This window comes from Pteropus medius, unplaced genomic scaffold, assembly GCF_902729225.1.
Source record: "Pteropus medius unplaced genomic scaffold, Ma_sr-lr_union100, whole genome shotgun sequence".
NCBI classification, from domain to species: domain Eukaryota; kingdom Metazoa; phylum Chordata; class Mammalia; order Chiroptera; family Pteropodidae; genus Pteropus; species Pteropus medius.
This window is the reverse complement of record NW_024354503.1, coordinates 16,944,920-16,966,306: the sequence shown is the minus strand read 5'-3', so window position 1 is coordinate 16,966,306 and position 21,387 is coordinate 16,944,920. Positions and strand designations below refer to the sequence as shown.

The 21,387-nt window shown below is 44.9% G+C and overlaps 2 protein-coding genes across 7 annotated transcripts in view; both read left to right on the top strand.

The window, feature by feature from the left end:
• Positions 1-1,173, top strand: part of TSPO2 (translocator protein 2) — a 4,600-nt gene extending 3,427 nt beyond the window's left edge. For 2 of the 4 annotated variants that reach the window (XM_039854569.1, XM_039854570.1), the window contains exons 3-4: positions 140-281; positions 500-1,173. In XM_039854569.1, coding sequence (XP_039710503.1) covers positions 140-281; positions 500-700 — 343 coding nt within the window. In that variant the 3' untranslated portion in view covers positions 701-1,173. The remainder of the gene's footprint in view (positions 1-139; positions 282-499) is intronic. The other 2 variants (XM_039854567.1, XM_039854568.1) reach the window with 1 other exon arrangement.
• Positions 1-21,387, top strand: part of APOBEC2 (apolipoprotein B mRNA editing enzyme catalytic subunit 2) — a 24,812-nt gene extending 3,425 nt beyond the window's left edge. For 2 of the 3 annotated variants that reach the window (XM_039854565.1, XM_039854566.1), the window contains exons 2-4: positions 9,866-10,020; positions 17,539-18,102; positions 20,474-21,387. In XM_039854565.1, coding sequence (XP_039710499.1) covers positions 9,890-10,020; positions 17,539-18,082 — 675 coding nt within the window. In that variant the 5' untranslated portion in view covers positions 9,866-9,889 and the 3' untranslated portion in view covers positions 18,083-18,102; positions 20,474-21,387. Of the gene's footprint in view, positions 1-9,788; positions 10,021-17,538; positions 18,103-20,473 lie in introns of all 3 variants that reach the window. The other variant, XM_039854564.1, reaches the window with a different exon arrangement.

The following is a 21,387-nucleotide window of genomic DNA, read 5'->3' as shown; positions in this document are numbered from 1 at the left end:
TGATGCTTAGACCCACTTTCCCCCATTTCAGCTCACAAGGGTTCCCTCTTTGTAACCAGGAGTCCTGATGTCAGAGGGCTTCCTCCATTTGCCATGGAGCATCCTCCCTCTGAGCATTTCTGCCACCATCCCTCCACAGCTATGCTTCCTACCTGGTGTGGAAAGACCTGGGAGGGGGCTTTGGGCGGCCCCTGGCCCTGCCTCTTGGCCTCTATGCTGTGCAGCTCGCCATCAGCTGGACCGTCCTGATTCTCCTTTTCGCAGCCCACACCCCTGGCCTGGTAAGGTGCACAGTGCAGTAAGGTGGCACGTGAGACCACCAGAAGCAGATAACAGCAGATCAATCAGGGGCAGGCAGGTAACGGGTGGGCAGACTTCTCTGTGCTCCGGTGGAGTGCACAGAGCCCCAGGAACTTGGCTCATAGGGTCCAGGGTGCTGCAGAAAGTTCAAGGGCCCCGTACTCAGGGCACACTTCCTGACTGTCCTGCCCCTGCTCAGGCCCTGCTTCACCTGCTGCTGCTCTATGGGCTGGTCGTGAGCACGGCACTGATCTGGCACCCTATCAACAAGCTGGCTGCCCTGCTCCTGCTGCCCTACCTGGCCTGGCTCACTGTGACTGCTTCCATCACCTACCGCCTGTGGAGTGACAGCCTGTGTTCAGAGCACCAGCCTCAGCCCATGGGACAGAAGAGCGACTGAAGCACCAGGGCACAGGATAGGAGGAGGAGGCCTGGACAGAGTTGGAAGAGGCAGACTATGGGGCTTGGGTGGGGAGACGGGGGAGCGGGAGGTAACCAGGGATTGACGAGACCCTGATGATGATTCACTCCAATGTGGCCACTGTCTTGGGTCCCCTAGTGCCAGTGTTCATTAGAATTCAGAGAAATAGGAAAGAGGAAGGAAATTTATTTTACTTAATATAATATATAATTTTTACTTAATATAAATTAACAAATCCTGTAATAATAAATATTAATTTAGTAATATCGGTTAATAAAATTCTGTTACTAACTTTGAGGGTATGATGTCTAGGGTGGCAAAGTGGAAATAGAAGTGTCTGTACATGTGCGTAAGTGTGCACACGTGAATGAATATGCAAACACATGTATGAGGAGGGTGACACACCATCTCCATCCACTCCACTCACGTGCCCTCCAAAATCTGGCCAAAAAATTTAGGACTTAGGTTTTTAATTATCCGAAAAACAAAATCTTTTTGAAAAGTCACAGAAAAGCAAAACAGAAAAGTAGAATAAGAAAAAAAGGATAATTTTACATGTCAAGTTTATATATTTTTCTTATATATTATATACTATAATATTAATTTTATTTAATTAACTTATTTTAATTAATATATTAATTATATTAACCATATTTAATGTATAATGTGGTTATACAATATATTACATTATACATTATATATGCCTTATATCGTTAATATAAGTAATATAGATCACTTTTATTTTTGTTTTCATGTATTTATACTATTAACTTTTCACACTGATTAAGAACTATTATAATAAGAAAAAGCATTGAAAAAAGATGTAAGCTTTGTTGCTGACAAGTGAATTCAGTAGGAGCTTCTTGTCCAGCCTTCTCTCTTGCTTCTCTCTTTCTAAACCTTCTCATTGGCATTTTTTTTCTATTCTGGCCTCTTGTTTTCTTCTCTTGCTTCAAAGCCCTGAAGGTAGCAAGGAGTGACTGCCCCTGGGGCTGCCTCAAATCCTCAACAAAGCCAGCCGAAAGCCAGCCCAGACTCTAGCATTGGAGCTTTTAAAAATATTGACCAGACTCTCTGGGGATGGACCGGGACATCAGCGTTTTTAAAAGTCCTCAAGGCTTCCTCAGGTGCAGCCCTGAGAACCACTGCTGAGTGTGTACTAGAGCCATTGGGAGCTTATTAAAAATGCATATTCCTCAGACCCCACCAAGAACTACGAATCAGAACTTTGGGGTGGACTCCAGGCATCTTTAGATTTAACAAGCTCCCAACACTTTTGTCAGCTGCTGCCTACATTGTGAGAGATCCAGGCTTGGAGGGTCTCTTGGGGCCCTTTTCACTTTGAAAACCTATGGTTCTGTGAGCTGAGTTCTGGGGCCGGAACCAACTGTGTCCTCTCGGGAGGGGGCCAAGGACCATACAGTGGGAGAAGCCAGAAGGACATCATCATTTGAGAAGGAAACTGGCTTTTTCTGGAGCTCACCAAGGGAGAACATGTGAGAAGGAATCTGCACCTTCCCCGCCTCCACGCTGAAGGCATGCTCGACCAGCAGGTCGGTCACCTGCACTCCTAGAGAACACACACATTGTCCCACTCACCTTTGTGTCTCTAGCCCCAGTGCAGCACAGGGCACAGAGCAGGTATTCATACATTTTTGCAGATAGATGGATGATAGATAGGTGATTAGGTAGGTAGGTAGGCAGGCAGGCAGGCAGGCAGGTAGGTAGGTAGGTAGATAGATAGATAGATAGATAGATAGATAGATAGATAGATAGATAGATAGATAGATAGATAGACAGATAGAATGAATGAACACATTGTCCCATTAAAAGATAACACTGACCTGCACCCACCAACACTTCACTCCAACAATTAAAAAGGCCTCTCTTTGGAGAAGTGCATTAATAGTTTTTGAAACTTCTCAGGTGGTTCTAATGTGCCGCCAGATTGAGAACAGCTGTCACAGAGCGTTGCTTCTCGGTGTGGCCCAGTGACCTCCTGGGGCACTTGTTGAAGGCCTGGACTCCAGACCTAGTGAATCAGATCTTCTGGGGGAATGAGGGCCATAGGATGCAGTGGTTTGTGGTTCTGACCCTGGAGACAGACAGACTTGGGCTTGGATGCTGGCTCTGTTATTTATTAACTGGTAACCTGGTATAATTTACTGTCTGTGCTACGTTTTTTTCATCTGTAAAATGGGGACCTCATAGAATTGTTGGGGGAGAATAAATGAGATAATGAGTAAAAAGGTATCTGGCACAGAGGAAGTTCTTAATAAATATTAGCTGTTCTAGGAGGGGAACCCAGAAGACCACCTGTTTAAAAAGCATGAGTGATTCTGATTCATGCTACAGCTGGAGACCTTCCCTACTTCGAGGCCCCAGCAGTACTTCCCAAACTTCCTAAGAGCCAGAAGAATGAGAAATCTGCCCCTTAGTTCTGTGGATTTAGTTCTGTTTCTCCTGACCAGTACCAAACACACAAAATGATTGGCTCTTTACCTTACACGTTCATGTGGATTTTGTCTTCAACTCAATTTTTAAGAGCTGTTTTAGTTGAAGATAGAACTCCATTTATACATGTAACTTTTAAATTATAAATATAACCTATAAATATTGATTGAGGATGGGCTTAAGAGCCACACTGCACGAGTTCTTATCTTGGCTCCACTATTGCTGTATGACCTTAGACAAGTGAATACTCTAGAAGTATTTGTCATTATCATTATCATCATCATCTCATATTGGCATTATAAATATTTGCTACAAATTTTATTCATGTTACTAATTTTAAAAGTTAAACTGACCCTCCAAGAAGATGCACCATGCCAATGGCATGACTTTGACTTCTCCAGGGTGAGCGCATGCCACAAACCCAGGGGTTCAGATGCTTCTACATGCCCCGAGAAGGAAGTTTGATTTGGGCAGTGTCCCAAGCCTTGGAACAGCATGGACACCTGATATGGCATGAGCCAAACGGAAGGGCTTCCTGACTTCGTGCAGAAATCCCTGGAAAGGACAGGATCCCAACCTCAAACTCTCATCCTCTGACCCCGAAATTGTCCTGAAAATTCCCCTCTACATCAGTTCCTTGGTATCTGGGTGGGAGCCTCTAATCTCCCAGTCTCCCAGCCTACCTGGGCCTCTTCCTCTAGCCCACTTCCCAGTTCTGAACCTGGACTGGAGCACATGCTGCCCTCAGCCTCTCTTCTCTTGCTACCTAGAGTTGTGCCTAAATAGAGTCGAAGCTGCCTTCTGTCTTTGCCAGATGTGTTCCAAGATTCCACCGTCCAAATCATGTGTGTGTGCTTCTCTGTCCTTGGGCAGTGTTTTTCCACTTGTCTCTGAGTGGGCACATAGTGTCTGAAGATGATTCACTTGGTGGGTAGGGGGAAAGACAGCTCTTCTCTGGCTGTGCTGCTCTCCCACCCAATGTCTGGAGAGATTGGGAACAGCATGAGGTAAAATAGCAGCCCCAGGGGCAGTATGTCTCATTCTACTGTATCCTAGTTCCTCCTTTCCTCCCCTGAGTCCTTCATTCTTCCTCCTATTGCCAATGTATGCAAAATGAAGATGCCCAAGGGCAAAGTGAGGAGGGCAGACTGGTCGGCATATGTCCAGTAAACAAAGGTTGTTCAGCTGGGCCGAGAGTGGTGCAGAATGCAAGAAGTGTTTTCCCTGTGCATCTCTGGCCCCTCCTGCCTATGAGCAGGTAGAGGTGATGCTGTAGTGGAATGTAAGGCCTCCCTGAGTGCTGTCAGGCCTGCCTGGACCAGGGCTCCAAAGTCTGTCTTCCTTTGTGGTGTCCACCAACATTCTATCTCCTAAGATTCCCCTATACCCCAAGCCCAGTTTCAGAGTCTTCCCAGAATTCTCCTTTCTCATAGTTTCAGGAAACAAGCACAGGATCCTATTGTTTTAAGGATTTATTGTTGATCCTCATTAGTAGCTAACAAGTCACCCATCCAAACAAAGGCTGGCTGTGGTCTGGACCCCTTTGGATCTGGACTCCCTCTTACATCCTCAAGCAGAGTCCAGAGAGACCCCTTCCCAACCTCCCTGGCTTTCAAGGAACCTTCGCACACTTAGGCCCCTCCTCTAGTGTGCAAGCTACGAGAAGCCCTCTCTGTCAAGCCAGGAGCCTCAGTCGTGTCTATTCGGCCTCATCTGTCCCTCTACTGTCTATATTCTGAGATCCTTAGCAACCCCAGAAATTATTTGCTCAGGGGAGCACAGGAAAGCCCCTCTCTCCTCCACCTGCACTTACTCCAATACATTTCTAAGGACTAAATGTTCTAATGGCTAAAATTTTCCTCTGAAAAGTTGATTAAATTTCTCACTTTCTCCAAAAAGGTTCTTTGGCCCTGCAAACACCCCTTCAAAGAGGAACACTATTAGTCATCATAATATACATGATTCTTATCAAATCACATTTCTCAAAGACTCCGTGCCAGGGAGCCAGGCTGTGCTGGGAGTGGCCGCTGGAATGGAGGACCTCCGTGACCAGGACTAAAGTCCTGGGTGTCACCATTTGGCTCAGGGCAGCGTGTCCTTCATGGCAAGCCAAGCATTGTGTCCTGCACAGGAGATTATAAACCCTGGCCTCCCTGTGATTCTCGTGCTTTGTCTGATCTCAGCTTTAAACTCTGGGAGACCCTTGGCCCCCTCCCCATACCCTGCCAAAGCTCTGGACACCCCTGTGTTTATGTCAACAGAGCGGTTGCTGGAGGGTCAGGCTCCTGCCTGCCAAGGGGTGTCTAGCCTGTTGTTTGTGTACCTCGTCTCAGTAGTGACCAAGGGGCAGGCATGGGTCTCTGGGGCAACGTGCTGTTGGGATCCCAGCTGTCCCTGCACATAAAGCACCCACTCCATCAATGTGCTCCTGAGGTGTCTTCTTTCATAGGGTGAGAATTTAAACTTTCCCCTGGTGCAGCTACTATTTTCCACCAGCCCCCTCCTGGCCTCTCTACTCCCTTCCCAGTGAAGTCAGCTCGGCATCCAGCCCCAAGGAATAGCTGTGCCTGGCCCTGTCTCCTCCTCCTCTGTAACCTCCTAGCACCTCCAAATGTTTCCTGAAATGACCATGGGAAATGGGACAGGGAGAGGCAGGCTGCGGCTTCTCCTGGGCCTAACCCAACTCCTTCCAGCCACTGCCACCTGGACAGAGGGGGCTGGGGCCTACAGGGACAGATTGGGAGAATTCCCTTTTTGGTTTCCAAACCCACTCACCAGCTGTCTGGTGTCTTTATGCCGATACTCCCTACACACACAAACACCCTCCCTCTTATGCCAATTGCTTCCAGAGCCCAATCTCCCTGCAAGAACTTTTTCTTCCCCAGTCCCCTTCTTGCCCCCTCCTCCCTCAAAGCCCAGCCTCACTAGTCCTGGTAGCAGTAGGGACTGAATGGTGAAGGGGTTAACAGCATGACTCTGGAGGCACATAGCTCTCACTAGCTATGTGTTCTTGGGCAAGTCACTTAACCTTTCTGGTCTCAATGTCCTCACCAAAACAATAAGGTTAATACTACACCTACCTAACACCCCTGTGAGGACCAAATGAGTTAATTTATGTGACCTCCTTAGGCCAGTGTCAGGCCCCCAGTAAGGGCTGTGCTAGTGTCAGCTCTCACTGTTAATGAATTCCAGACAGCAAAACACAGTGGGAAAAGCATGGCACTTAGAGGGTGAAAGACCTGGCTTCAAATCTCGGCATCTCACTGACTCCTTATATGTTAAACCAGGTACCTTATTTCTCAGTTTCCTCCTTTGCAGGAGGGGATATATTGATAGAAACTTACCCAGTAATGCCAACATGGTGGATGGGGAATGCCTGCCCTAAAAAGAATATAGTGGCAGCTGGAGGAGGAGGAGTCAGGCTCCTGGCACCTGATCCCCCAGATTAGGTTGTACTCTGAGGCTGGCAGGGGAAACTAGTCTGACTTGGAAAGAAAAGCCAGGGCCCAGTAAGGAATTCAGGCCCCCAGGAGGTGCCATAAATAGCCAGAGCTGTCAGAGGGTTGGGGTAGGGGGGACACTGGAAAGGAACAGTGGAAAAAGGAAGCTGTCAGTCATCGGTCCAAGGGAAGGTCTAGGGCACTAACTCAAGTGTCAAAGGGAAAACTGTATATGGGTGTGGTAGGAGTGAGAGGTCATCTTTTCAGAGAGAACCAGCCTGGGACCTCCTCTGCACCATCTCCCAACATCACCCAGAGACGGAAAGTTCTCATCTCACTGTTCATCTCCACCATGCAGGTCCTTGAGAGCCAGACCTGCTTCTTCATTTCCGTCCTGGAATAGAGAGCAATAGCTCAGCCTGTGTCAGAGGTGAAAACACTAAGGCCCAGAGATGCTAAGTGATTTGGCCAAAATCACACAGTGAATCAAGGGCTGAAATGGGAATATAAACATGGACTTTTTTCTTTCCTTCCAATCCAGGGTTATACATGACAACCAAGCTTAAGAACCTGTCCACAGGGAGGAAGTTTTTCCCCAAGCAAACAGTGAACTGAAAGGACCCCTCCTCCTTACTTTCCTCTTTTGATCCAAGTACATCATGGTAGCTTTGACTCAGAAATGGGAGAAGGATGCACATTGATAATGCTTTAGTGATATATTCATCAGAAAAAGCTAGGTGCAGCCCTGGAAATAAGAACTTAGGCTCGGAAGACCTGGATTTAACCCCTCACGTAATATTTTACAAATCCCTTCACTTTTATGAGCTGCAGGTCACTAACTTGCAAAATGAGGCCAATGATACATGCCCGTGTGAGATTGGTGTGAGCACTAAATGCATAATGCACTCTGGAATGCTTGATGGTGTTCCAAATATCGTAAAGACTGGGAGCGCCTGGTGAGACGGTGCCTTCTTCATCTTTGTAATCTTGGTATTTACTATAGTGCCTGGTACATAGGAGCCCTTGATAAATGTGGATCATATAAAAGAATGAAGTCAACTCTTTGCATTTAAATATGTGTTTGTGTGGTGATAATAATAATAATAATATGTGCTTTACGCCCCTGGAAAAAATGCCTGGAAAAAAATCTCTGGATAAGAATGCTTTTAGTAATAAACCCAATAGGACGGGTGACCATATAGTTTATTGCCTATGCTGGAGCACTTTGAGGGTGAAAGGGGCACTAGTAGTAATCATTCTTGGACAACAGGTATAAATTATGACTGTCCTGGTCAAACCAAAATGCTTGGGCACTGTGCTGCTCAGAACTCTCTGGAGGAGAGAGTCCCAGACCCTCCAACCCATCCTGACTCCTGTTCTCTAGTCAGACCATGTAAAGAATCCCGACCTTCTCCTCTCCACCACCCAAACCCACTGGGAGCTATATTCAGACCAATTCCCCAATGTTCCTATGTTCCTCATTTTCAAACTCTAGGTGATCGTGACCCAATCCTTTCATTCCCCTATGAATGTCCTAGAGTGTTCGCACTGCCCCAAACATGAAAACCTGTGGCCCCAGCTAAGCATTTGTCATGTGACCTGCAAAAACCATCCCACCCACTTTTCAATGCTGTTCCAACTCAGGGATTTTTCTAGGAGCTCCAGGCATCTCTCAGTTTCAATTAGCTTCTAACTGTTCCCTCTGCTGCTGCTCTTTCCCACCTTTGGTCTATTCTCAAATAAGCAGTGAGGGCAATCCTGTAAAAACATAGGTCAGACCATGTGTCTCATCTATTCAAAGACAGTAGCTTCCCATCTCACTCAGAGGTCCCTATAACAAGCCCATAAGGCCCCCCAGCCTATTTAGCCATTTATCTCTCTGGCCTCATCTCCTAGGACTCTCCAGATACACAGGTGTTCTTGTTTATTCTACTTCAGGGCCTTTGCACCTGCTCTTCCCCTCCTTGGCACCGTTTCCCCTTAGATATCCATATGGTTATTTCCCTCATCTCCTTCAGCTCTTTTTTCAATTGTCTCCTTTTCAAATCCTTCCCTGGTCACCCTAGAAAAATGGAACCCTCCTCGCATCACTCTATCCCCCTTTCCTGCTTTTCTCTTTAGCAGTTAGCCCCACCAAATAGATCATATATATTACCTATCCTGTTGTTGCCCAATTCCCTCAATCTCCAGGAGGGCAGGGGTTTTCATTTGTTTTGTTCTTTGCCATATCCCCGGTACCTGCAACAGCACCTAGTACATAGTGGATGCTCTATAAATATTGGTTAAATGAACAAAGGACCAACTAAGAGGAAACAGCATGGTGATTAAATGGCCTCTGGAGTAAAAAAAAAAAAGCTGAGTTTTAACCTTGTCTCTGCCACTTATGGGTTTATGAGCTTAAGCAAGTCCCTTAACCCTTCTGTGAGTCTCGGTTTTCCCATGTGTAACATGGGGAGAATACACATTGCCTCCCAAACTGTTAAGAGAATTAAGTCCAATTGCACAGGCAAACCACTAAACTCACTGCCTGGCCAATTTCAAAAACTCTAAGCTTAGTACATGGCAATATTATTACTACTGAAGTTTCCCAACATCAAAAGTAGATTTGATGTTGCATTTTGCATCCATAACAGGCAAATCAGCATCTTCTCCTTTTAACAATTCACAGTTCCTTTCCAAATTGGCAGCTCTTATCTTACCCTGAACCTGTTTCCCCAATCAAGTGGCCTTTGCAACCACCTCAGCACAAGCCTCACCCTGCTTAAACCTCTGAGAGAGCTTCCTTACCAAATTTTAGGATGCCTGCCCTGGGCCCCTTCCACAATCTCCCTAGTAAAGCTAGGAAAGTTGGATAGGAAACAAAGGGAAGGATATAAGTTGGAGGAGGAGGAGGGAGAGAATATGAATTGACGTGTGGACTGGTGGGGGAAGGGAGGGTAGGTCAAGCCATCCCCACCTGCCAGCTTCCTGTTTTTGCCTACTGATAAATAGGGGATACCAATGGCCAAATTTTCCATTCCCCCCCATCCCGGCATCTGCTGTCACTCAATTAAAAAAAGATAGAGGGAGAGGACCTGGGGGAGGGGCAGGAGGCCTCTGGTTATAAAGCCTGTTGGAGAGGGGGTAAGCACACCCAGGCTGGCCTGCCCAGTCCTCTGTCTGTCATCTCCCAGCAGATTTAGCTGCTGACAGCTGCTTGGGACTCTGCTGCCAGCCCCTGGCCAAGACTGCTGTCTCTCCTCTCTCTCAGTGACTCCCCAGCCACAGCCCATCCATGGCCCAGAAAGAAGAGGCCGCTGAGGCTTCTGCTCCTGCCTCACAGAATGGCGAGGATCTGGAGGACCTGGATGACCCTGAGAAACTGAAGGAGCTGATTGAGCTGCCGCCCTTTGAGATCGTCACAGGGTGAGAGCTGGTGTGGCCTAGGGTGCTCCTCCTTCCTAGAAGAGCACGGGCTGGGGACAGGCTGGGAGAATTTAGGATGGTAATAGTAGGGGTCAGGACCAAACTGGGAGAGTGCACAGGTATGCATTGTAGAGGCTTCCAGGGACACAGCAGTGAACCTGTCTTGGCTTCTCGGGGTGACACCATGGACCCTCTGATCAGGGGAGGTAGGAGGAGCTTCTTGGAAGAAGGGCCTGGAGAATGAAACCACCCCCAAAGCCTCCTGGTCTTAGGACATCACCTGCTTCTCTGGTCCTGGGACATCAGTTGCCTCTCTTTAGTCCCGGGGATTTGGTAAGGACACAGAATGACACTAGCACATTTAAATATGGCCCCAAAGGACCTCCTCCCTCCACTTTTCTCTCTGCTTCTGAATGGGCCTTCCCTCTATCTATATGTTTCTTGCTCTTTCTTTAGTGCTACCCTTTGGAGTAGAAGATCCTAAGGCAAGGAAGATAGACCCATCCTTTCCTAAGCCTAAGAAGCAATTTTTTTTCTTGTTCAATCTGTTCTGAGTTTCCCCAGGGCTGTCCACATCCCTGGGGAGAGAAAGAAGTTACAGCCCAGGTAACACAGGCCAGGACCCAGAGCTTCTGGACAGAGGAGTTCCAACCCCCTCAGCCACAGCCTGGAGCAACCAGGACCCAGAGCAAAGGGTCTCGAGGCCCGCTGCCTACAGGGTCCCTCTGTTGTCCAGATCATGCCGTCTCCAGGACTAACACCAAGTAGTGTTCCTCCTCTTTCCTCTGTGTCCCTTTAGTAGAAGACCCTGCTAAATTCCTAAGCAAAGAATAAGAAGAGGATACATGGGGCCACATTTCCTCCTGAACCCCAAGGTTTCCTTCCAGGGAGTCTCCAGCAAAGCCCACAGGCAGAGTAAGGGCCACACTAAGAGCATTTTCAGGAAGAATAGAGGCGTGATGCCTTCAAGGGGAGAAGGAGCCCTGGGTGACAATTTGGACCTGCTCCTTTAGCTTGGCAAGTGATTTTCCAGTCCCGGACTCAGCTTTTCATTTGTAATATGAAGAAGTTATGCTAGTTGATTCCTAAGTTCCCTTCCATTTCAGATATTTTCTGATTTCTAAGAGAGCCCAAGGGAAAAAATGCATCCTAAAACCTGAGGCAAGAGTTCGGGGTAGAGCCCCTAAATTTGCATTCGCCGATGCCCAACCAACTGCTACCCTCAGCGCAGGGTTGAAAAAATCAACAGACGCAGGTTAATATAGACATAAGGAGAGCCTAGGCCTCCAGGAGGGAGAGTCCTTGATTCCAATTGCTGTCTATGAAAGGAGATCCTTTTTCTAACACTTCAGCACGCTGGGCCATGCTGTCCTGGTCACACAGACATGCATGTGCATGCCCATGCTGCAGTGTTGCGATCTTCCCAGCACAGGGGCAGGGTAGGTCCAGAACAGAATTAGACTAGGTTTGCTGAATTGAACAGGCTTTGGGGTCCCAGGGCAGTGGATCCTAAAGGGTTAAATCCCTTGATGTAACCTAGATATGTCTGAGGCTTTATAAGGCATATTTTCACATTCATGAACTTATTCAACCCTCAGCATGGTGTTAGGAGAGGGAGATATATTGTTGCCACTCCCAGATGGGGAAACTAAGTGTCAGAGAGATTGAGTGGCTTGTCCAAGACCTCAGAATCAGTCAGTGGCGGGACTTCTAACTATAGCCAAGCGTCCTTTCCATTGTTCTTATTCATTCTGGGTCCCAGGTCTCCTAGACAGCTCCACTTATTTCTATCTGCAAGGTAGTGAGGTTCAGAGACTTCCCTGACCCAGGGCTCAGAAAAAGAGGCACAGCGCGGCAGCTTTCTGGGTCCTCTGAGAGTAGCTAAGGAGGGAGGTGGAGCCCTGAGTGTTTCCCAGCCACAAGTAACAGCTGTGGAGATCTGTCTCCTGGGCCTCTCTGGGTAAACAGATGGTTTAAAATAGCCTGGAGGTGCGGCTGTGTCTGTGCAGGGACAGGATGAGGGAACAGCTTGCCCCTCTTTCCCTCTCCAGATGCCCCTCTTTCCCTCTCCAGATACCCTGGAGTCAAAGGGGTGCCAAGCAGGTCCTCTCTTAGCCTAGACTCCTGGTCTCTGCTCCTTAGATTTGGGCCACAAACTAGGAGAAGAGCAGGAGGCTTTTCAGGAAACAATCTAAGGTAAGAAGGGAGTATCGGGTAGAAACAAAGAGAGAGATGCCTTGCTTGTCATGATTCTAGTTTGAAATACGGCACTCAGGATAGAAAACAGACATAACGACGTTAACAAAATAATGTGGTAGAAAGTGCTAGAAAAAGGTCTAAAGTTGCAGTGGTATGCCTCTGCAACCAAGCCAGCTCACGTTGGCTGAAAGTTGATTGTGTGCATCTCTTCCCAACTGTATGTTCAGTTACTTCACATTGGTTTCTTGAAATCTCCATAAGGAGAGTGTTTACAGAGATCAGCAAATGTTAGAAGTCAGGGGTTTTTTTTCCTTTCTTTCAGTTTGCTGGGTGCTAAGCTAGCACACTGCTGTAAGAGAGGACCCTCTGAAAATGAGAGGAAGAGTAGAGAAGGGACAAAGTTTGGTGGTGCCTAAGATAGAACTCTAAGGGAAAAGGTCTGAGGCCCAGAGAAGGCACCACTCATTAATACTAGGTTTAATTTCTTGAGTGTTGACAGTTGTTCAAAATCTGAAGGGTTGGATTACTCGACCTATCTTTTCGATGAGGAAACCAAGTCTTAGAGGGATGTGTAACTTGCCCAAAGCTAGTGGATGGACTTGGGCGTGAACCCCAGGACTGTCAGACTCCAAATATTCACACTGTCTCTAAAACATACCATAAAGAGGAGTCTTTTTATGGTCAACAAATATTTGCGAAGTAGGAATCATTTCTTTACTGCCCGTTTCTACTAGTGTTTAACTTCCATGTAGACAGGGACTTTGTCTTTTAACCGCTTTACCCTTAGCACCAAGAATAGTGCCTAGCCCCTAATAGGTACTCAATAAATATTTGTTTTTTAATAAATGAATGAACTAGTGAACTACTGTGTGGTGGGCTCTCTGCCAGGCATTGAGACAGGGTATTAATTGTGGGGAGAACTTAAGGAGAAAATTTCAGGACATATGAAGATCCAGCAGCACAAAGCTTAGAAGAGAATTTCACTGGTTCATGGCTGCCTCTGGACTCAGTATGCTTTAGGGAGGTTCTGAGGCATCAGAATTGGTTGTCTCCCCTATATCTCCATCCCACTGATGAGAAATCGTGGCTCTGCCTTGGCAGCACCTGTGTGTTTGTTTCGAGTTATATTGTACGTAATTTTGCATAAAGCTGAACCTGTTCTCAAAGGGATTATCATGGAACAGAGATAAATGCCACAGGCAGTGATTCTCCTTCCAACCACTTCTTCAGCTTCCAGTAGTTTATTCTGAACATGTGAGGAACACAGACAAGGTAGGGTTTAGAGGGAAAGGGACAGGCAAGGAATGAGAGACCTTCAACACCACTGTTAATGCCACAAGCCCCTCCCTCCCTACCCTGGACTCTGGAGCATGCTGGGAAGGTTTGTTCCATAAAGATAGAAGACAGCCGCTGACTCTGACCACGCTGGAGTCCACTGAGGGCTGGTGGAGGGTCAAAGCTCAGTGAAAGATAGTGCCTTCCAGAGGAAAGAGGCAGGCTCCAGGCTTGCCTTGGGCAGAATCCTATCCAGAACTGCAAATCTGGAGTAAGCAGCCCACCAAACTCCTTCTCAGCTCTAGGAAGTCAGTCTGTTAGAACTGTTTCTCTACACTCCTCCTTCTGACTAGGCCCACTCCTGAACATCAACTTTGAAAGTGATCTGAAAAAGGAAAAGGAACCTGACATAGGCAATTCTGCCTCTTTCGAGCATGTCATGAAACATCTAGCAAGGAAAGCAAAAATGAGTCAACACTCAATTACCTGTGAGTTTTCTACTCCATGGATTACCTTGGAGCAAATGTTTAACCTCAGACCAGCTTTTACTGTCCTCCAGGTTGCTTTTTTTCACTGTATAGATTTATGTTTAGGAAATGCAAATGTTTTTAAATGTAAATGTGAGAAAAAACAGACATATATGTACACATACACATTTACTCACATACCTTCTCCCTCCAGCAAGCGGACCATATTCCCAATTTTTTCTAGGTATTAGGAATCTCAGTTTCCTGCCTAGAGAATTGCAATGCCCAATAGACTGGGTCTAGCAGATGAAGTGTAAATAGCCTTGTTTGCTGAAAGTATGAGGAAGTCATGCTTAAAGAAGTGCTATTTGAGCCTGTGGGTAAAGGGTAGGAACAATGTGTCCATTTCTGTGCCTGAAGAAGTGACTGAGTCCCGGTGAAAAACTCTACCATCAGCATCTCTCTCCTGACCACCACTCAGCATATAAGCACACATCCCACTTTCCCAGTAAAATACCTGCAGGGGTTGAGAGTTTAAGTAAATATGGTCCTCAGGCATACCATATTTACTTGCTACCAGAAAAAAAAAAAAAAAGTTTATCATCTAAGAAGTTAATGTCACTATTTCTTTCCTTCTACTAGTAGACATAATAGTGTTGACTTATTTTGTGATTTGATAATATCACCCAAGATGACCATGTTGTCTTAGCTCCCTAAAGAAGTTTCAGACCCCTACCAACTCTGTTCTCCTGATTTCCCTGGTGGGAGGCCTTTAAAAAAAACCTCATTTGACCTTTATGTTCCTCCCAGAAGACCAAAAAGGAGAAGCCAAGCAAGTTCAGTCTCTGAGGAAGCCTAAAGGAAAGACTGGGAGCCCAAACTTCCCTGACTTTCCTTTGTCCCTTGAAATCACTTCCCTTCCTGAGGCTCCTATTCTGTCTTATTCTATTGTCTTTGCTGAGGGACAGGGTAGCCCATAAGGCTGCTAGCCAGAGTCGTTGGTAAAGATATTTATAGAGAGGTGAACTTTCTTCCTCTCCCTTTGGTTTCACGTTTCTCTGGGTCCTCTACCCTTGCCCAGGAAAGAGGAGGAGGGAAAAAACATCAGAGCTTAAGAGGGGCTGAGAAAATCAGCAATCTCAGACCATCCAGCCAACTTGCATTTGCATCATGGGCCAAATTTACACTCTTGGCTGGGATGTACTTGGCAAAGTTGGAGCAATACATTTGCGGGTTCCAGAAGGAAACCTGAGGGACCACATAGGAGGCCGCTATCTTTGAAGCCCCCAAGCCAACCATACACTCATGAGTAAAGCAGGTCCTCGACTAACATCGTTTCTTTCAACATCATTTCATTATAACATTTGTGAGATCTTGTAGGAACTTAAGTCTTATTTATATCCATTAGACTATGGTAAAATTGTTTTCCTTATATGTTTTTTTTCCCTTAAAGTTGCAGAACTTATTTTTGATGGAGTTAAGTAAGGACATACTATAATTTCAAAGATTTCACCTGAGAATCCATCATACAGGTGGCTCTGGATTAGACTTGGGGTAGGAATGGGAGTGGTCTGGCAAAAGGCCTTGTAGAGCAAAGAAAGGGTTTGGGGGAGAAAGGTAGACTGCTTCTCGGGAGGAAAAAGCCACTCCAGGAAGAGAAGGATGCATGTAGCAACCCATTGAGTTGACTGGTGGGGTGAGTTTAATTAGGGAGAGCTAATCCTGGCAGGGATTGAAAGGAGAGGGGAATTATTAGGCCATCCATTCTCTCAAAATGTTAAGTAAATAAACACATCTAACCAGGGACAGAGGGGCTTAGAGAGCTAAGTATAGTATGCAAAGGAATCTCTGGGGCTGGGTCCTCAAACACATCTATCTCCACAGTGGATATTTAACTTGACAGCAAGTGACATGGAAACTTGGATGGAGAAAAATGGGTGATGGGGGGAGGGGAGCACCACAGGAAAATAGCTCAAGTTTACTCAGCTCTTTGGCACCTGCTGCTTATCCCTAAGAAGCCAAGGCCCTGGGACATCAGGGATTCCCCTGCAGCCCAGGGAAGTTGGGTGATCTCCCTGAGAAAACAGAAGTTGGGGAGAGAAGCAACAGCAGAGTTAATGGTTGCCACAGGGTATCTTCTGGGGCAGCCAGAGATTATATTTTGAAAAAAGAAAACATTCAACCTGTCCAGCGGATACTTATCCCCTGCTCTCCTTCTGGCATTTTTAATCTCTCCTGTTAAAGCCTCCTCATTCTCCTTGGCCTTCAAACCTGCACGCATCTTCCCTATTTTAGAAAAACACACACATACACATAAAGATCAAAACAATCTTCAACTCTTATGCCCTCTCTAGCCCTTTTCATTTTTTTTTTTTTTTATCTCCTTCTTACTAGTAAACTTTTCTAAAGAAAAACTGGCCTTTTCCTGCTGCTTTCATTTCTTAATCATCCATCTCTCCTTGGAAGCCACTGGCCATATTCATCACCAAGTCTGGTTTCCTAAGACACCAAGTGGGCTGTCTTTATTTCAGGCTTTACCCAGCTTCATTCTGCCTAAAGCCACCACAGTCCTCTTCCGTGGACACAACTTTTATTATGCCTTTCTTTACTCAAGAACCTGTAATGATTCTCTACTGCCTCCTGAGTCATAGCTAAACTTTCAAGAGCCTTTATCTTATGTCTTTCACTCTATCTACTCCTTTTTAGCAGTTTTCTATTGTTCTTGACTAACTTATTTACAGCTCTATCCAGCTAGAATCTAACTGCTAGATTATAAGCATCTGGAGAGCAGAGGCCAAATCTTTCATGATTTTGAAATGACTCAATACTATATACAAGCTAAATCATATCAAGATGCCCTTAGGTAATGTGACCTCAAAGATAAAAATTGTTGGACACTTATGTGACAACCCTTCTTTCACCTGAGGGAAAAAGATAGGCTTAAGAAAGTCACTTGGAGAGTATAGCACTGCAAGTTGCAGGTACATTCCATCTTAGGATACAATGTACATGAGTGACAAGGAGGAGGAATGAAAGTATGAAATGTTCTGCAAAATCTTTGTCTCACTCCATGATAAGAGATTTTACATGCTTGCTACTCGTCAAGATTACTGTTTGAACACTGCTTTTCAAACCTGGCCAATTATTAGGATTATCTGCAGAGGCTTTTAAAATGCTGGTGCCTGGACACCCCTTCTAGATGTTGTAATTTAAATTGGTTTGGTGTGGGGTACCAGGCATTAACGTTTGTAGAGTCCTCTAGGTGATTCTAATGTAGAACCAGGTTAAAGAGTCATTGATTTAGAAATGTGGATGTGTGTTACATGTTGGGAGTGATGGAGTGTTTAGAGAGCCTTCCTAATGGAGTGACCAGGGTGCACCTCATTCCAAATTCCTCTCCCCCCAGATAAACCTTTCTGGATTCTTTGTTTTTTTGTCACCTAGGCAAGGCCTGTTCTAAAAGTAAGAGCAAATGTGTGTCTGAGGAGCTCTTGGAGAGCTACCTACTCCAGGCTGGTCCTAAAAACAACTTACTATTCTTTCTTCTTCCCCGTCCCCTTGTCTCCTTGACCCACAGGGAGCGGCTACCTGTCAACTACTTTAAGTTTCAGTTCCGGAATGTAGAGTACAGTTCTGGGCGAAACAAGACCTTCCTCTGCTATGTGATCGAAGTGCAGGACAAGGGAGGCCAAGTGCAGGCATCCCGGGGATACCTGGAGGATGAGCATGCTACTGCCCATGCAGAGGAAGCCTTCTTCAACACCATTGTGCCAACATTCGACCCAGCACTGCGGTACAACGTCACCTGGTACGTGTCCTCTAGTCCCTGTGTGGCTTGCGCTGACCGCATCATCAAAACCCTCGGCAAGACCAAGAACCTGCGCCTACTCATTCTGGTGGGGCGCCTCTTCATGTGGGAGGAGCCCGAGATCCAGGCTGCTCTGAGGAAGCTGAAGGAAGCTGGCTGCAGACTGCGCATCATGAAGTCCCAGGACTTCGAGTACATCTGGAAGAATTTTGTGGAGCAAGAAGAGGGCGAATCCAAGGCCTTTGAGCCCTGGGAGGACATTCAGGAGAACTTCCTGTATTATGAGGAGAAGTTGGCAGACATCCTGAAGTAGGCCACTAGGCTCAGCCTCACGTGAGTTATGGCACTATCACTCTATTAACTGTCAACTTGGGTAGAAAGCTTGAGGTCAGGTGGATCAAGTGGTATGTTTGATTTTTCTTTAGAAGAATTTCATTTCCCTGCTTTTGGTTGGTTGCAAAAACATTTTAGAAGATCCCGTCTTTTTTTCCTCTAATTCCTTTCCCTAAATCCTTTTCCCACCTACCCTTTTATATGAAACTAACTTCCCCCATAACATGGAATACTTAAGATTGACAGGAATCTAAAGATTTAATGAGACAGAATGATTCTGTATTAAGATTTAGATGGTACAAGGGTTTGCTACTGAACAACAGCCTACAAAACATTTCAATCCCCTAATCAATTACTAATTCTGGACACCTTGTAGATGCCCTGCTCTCACTCCCATTTGCAATCCCACCATTCCATCTTTCTCTAAAGCAGGTGTTTCATTCCATCAGGGGCAATTTTTTTTTTCATTTTTGGTACTTCTGAAATTCCCCAAGCGGGTTTGTATTCAACTATTTTTGGCCAGAGAAACTTTTGTTTTCAAAATGGTTCTGCTTTAAGGGAGACAAGTAATTACTATATGAATGTATAATGCAAGGTTTTTCTTATGCTGAGAAGACCTCAGCATAAGTCATAGAAAAATGCTGAATGCAGGAATGGGGATAATAGAACAAGTTCTTCCATGCGGGAATGTTTAAAGGGTTAAAAAAGCTGTTTGTAAATTAGGTAGCAGCTCAAAAATAACTTCCTACAGGTATCAAGATGTGATGAGAGCTGGAAGTAAAAATTAGCCACTTAAGCAAATAATTAGGACAAAATTAAGGCCAATTTGGCTTCTTGCTGAGGGTAAATTAAGACTTAGAGAAACAGGCCGATTACTCCCAGGATAGAGAGTAAAGGATCCTTTACTATCTTTTTTTGAATTTGGTCTGGTCTAGTTTGCTGCCACAGCAATGCTATGACTAAGTCTTTTTAAATAAGTTAAAAGACTGAGTTACTCATCAGTCTTCCAGTAACAGAGAAAGGGTCTTCACCTTTTACACAACTTTAATTCTTAAACAACTCATATTACTAAAACACAAAAGCAGCATGCTTCCATGAAGATATTCATTTGTGGTCTCTCATTCTTAATACTCTTAAGGTGTCACTTCATAGACGTGTTTTGAAACTATCAGTTCTGGAGCTTGATGTTGGCAGGTATTTGATATCAGATATGCACTCAGGGTGCCTGATAATTCTCCAGCTGAGTAATCCTCAGTCCACAAAGACACAATTTTCAGCCATTTCTTAGAAGAAGCAGGACCCATTCACTGAATTCAGTGAGATCATTATGGTCAGGTAATGTCATGTGGTACTCTGCTCATGTAAAACACTGAGTGGTGGTGAGTGGTAATAAACAGACCTAAGAGTGACCTCTGAAGATACAAAATTAACTTTTAAATTCCTTGATTTTAATTTTATTTGGGTAAGTACTATCACTATAATTATAAATCCTACTCAGATTCTACAGAATGACTGGTAACTTAATTTTAATCCTAGTTTACTTTCTTCTTAAACATCTTTCGGAGTCACTGGCCACCTCTTCCAGCTTTCCAGCTGCCTAACTAGCAAGTCCTCAGGGGTGGGTGGGTGGGTGGTGGGTGGTGTGCAGTGTGTGTGTGTGTGGTTTTTTTTCCCATTAAGTCAAATATTTAGATAACTAAATCTGCTATAAAAATTAAGCACTTCAAGGATTAAAAAGAGCTTTTAATTTTGGATAATTGAGGGTTGTATCTTACGGTAATCTAACATAAGTAAAACAGATAAATCAGTTTGAGGGAAAAGTCCATTTCTAAGTCGAATTATTCTTAATAAAATATTATTAGATATGTTCCTCGTTATAAGCCTCCAGTAATGTACATAACTGTACTATCCGGACCCATTAACATGCTTCCCTGTATTCAAGTTGCTCATGTTCCTAAAGGAAAAGGTTAAAATGTGCCAAGTTAAAAAAAGATGGCATGAAAGAGTTGTAATCTAAAAGCACAAAAGATCTGCTTAATAAAAATACTCTCCCAAAATGGGCATCTGTTAAAGAAAATTTGCCTATTTCTTTTTCAAACTTAAAAAGAAAAAATGACAGAATAAGATTTAATAATATATTCAACTTGAGAACAGAGTTAAAGCAGATCTCTTCCAGGGCTTTCTCTGTGAACCACACGAAAACATGAATGAAACAAATCCAATCCTGGCTAAACCAGGAATCACAGCAGATTATGGAAGAGAAATTCAGGGACTTAAGAAGGGCACACGGAAACCCTAGTTTGAAAAGAAAACTCTTCATTGTTTGGGCCAGCAGGGCTCTCAGTAACATGCTTTCCGTTTTCTCACCAAGGTCTGCCTGCTGCTACCGAGACAGCAGTGACATGTATGGCCATCTGGGACATGCCTGACTTCCTAATACCACTTGGAGCTGGACAACATTCGACACCAACCAATCCCACTGAAAAAAGGCCCTCTGAGGACTCAAAATACACTTCTTATGCTATAAATCATTTTAGCTGTGCCTCTCTCTCTAAAGCTGTCCTTGGGAAAGAGGGGAGTTGCAAGAAGACACAGTAATCATCATGGATGCAAAGCATCTGTGGGGCTGAGGGTCCTATTCCCCCAAATGGGCCACTTAAGGCAAAGAGCCTCAGACCCAAGATCTGCCCAAATCTTTGAAATGTGTCTAGAAATGCATTTTATGTTAAATTGGTTAAAAAAAAAAAAACAAAAAACCAGCAACATTAATAAAAGAAGTGGTATGGTTTTTCTGTGACCAGATTTAAGGAACTTGGACGTTTCGTAGAAATTGCTATGGAGAGCAATCAAGTCTCCGGAATAGGGATGTCCCAAGCTATGAACCAAGCCATGAGATTATAAAGTGGGAGGAAGGCTTAAACCAGGACTTGTGTAGGAAACACAGGATACTAACTCTCTCATATAGACTTCTCACATTGGTCTTGACTTTCATAAAATATTTTCTTCTGAGATTACTTGTGCCTTTTCCCTTCTCTGAAGACAAAGAATATGGCAGAGGGTGAAATAAAAAGCACAAGAAATGTGTTGATATCTATATCCCAAAGGCCAATTAATAAGCAATTAGCCTCTTAATTAAAGAGGTGGTGAGGTAGGATTTCAGTGTTCAGATACACATAATGTAAGAGTAGTCAACATGTGGTACTTGATGGTGAAGGCAGGATGTCAAAGTCTTATTTCTTAAAAGGTTTGAGGCCTACGTAGAAGTAAAACTTCACATGTGAATTT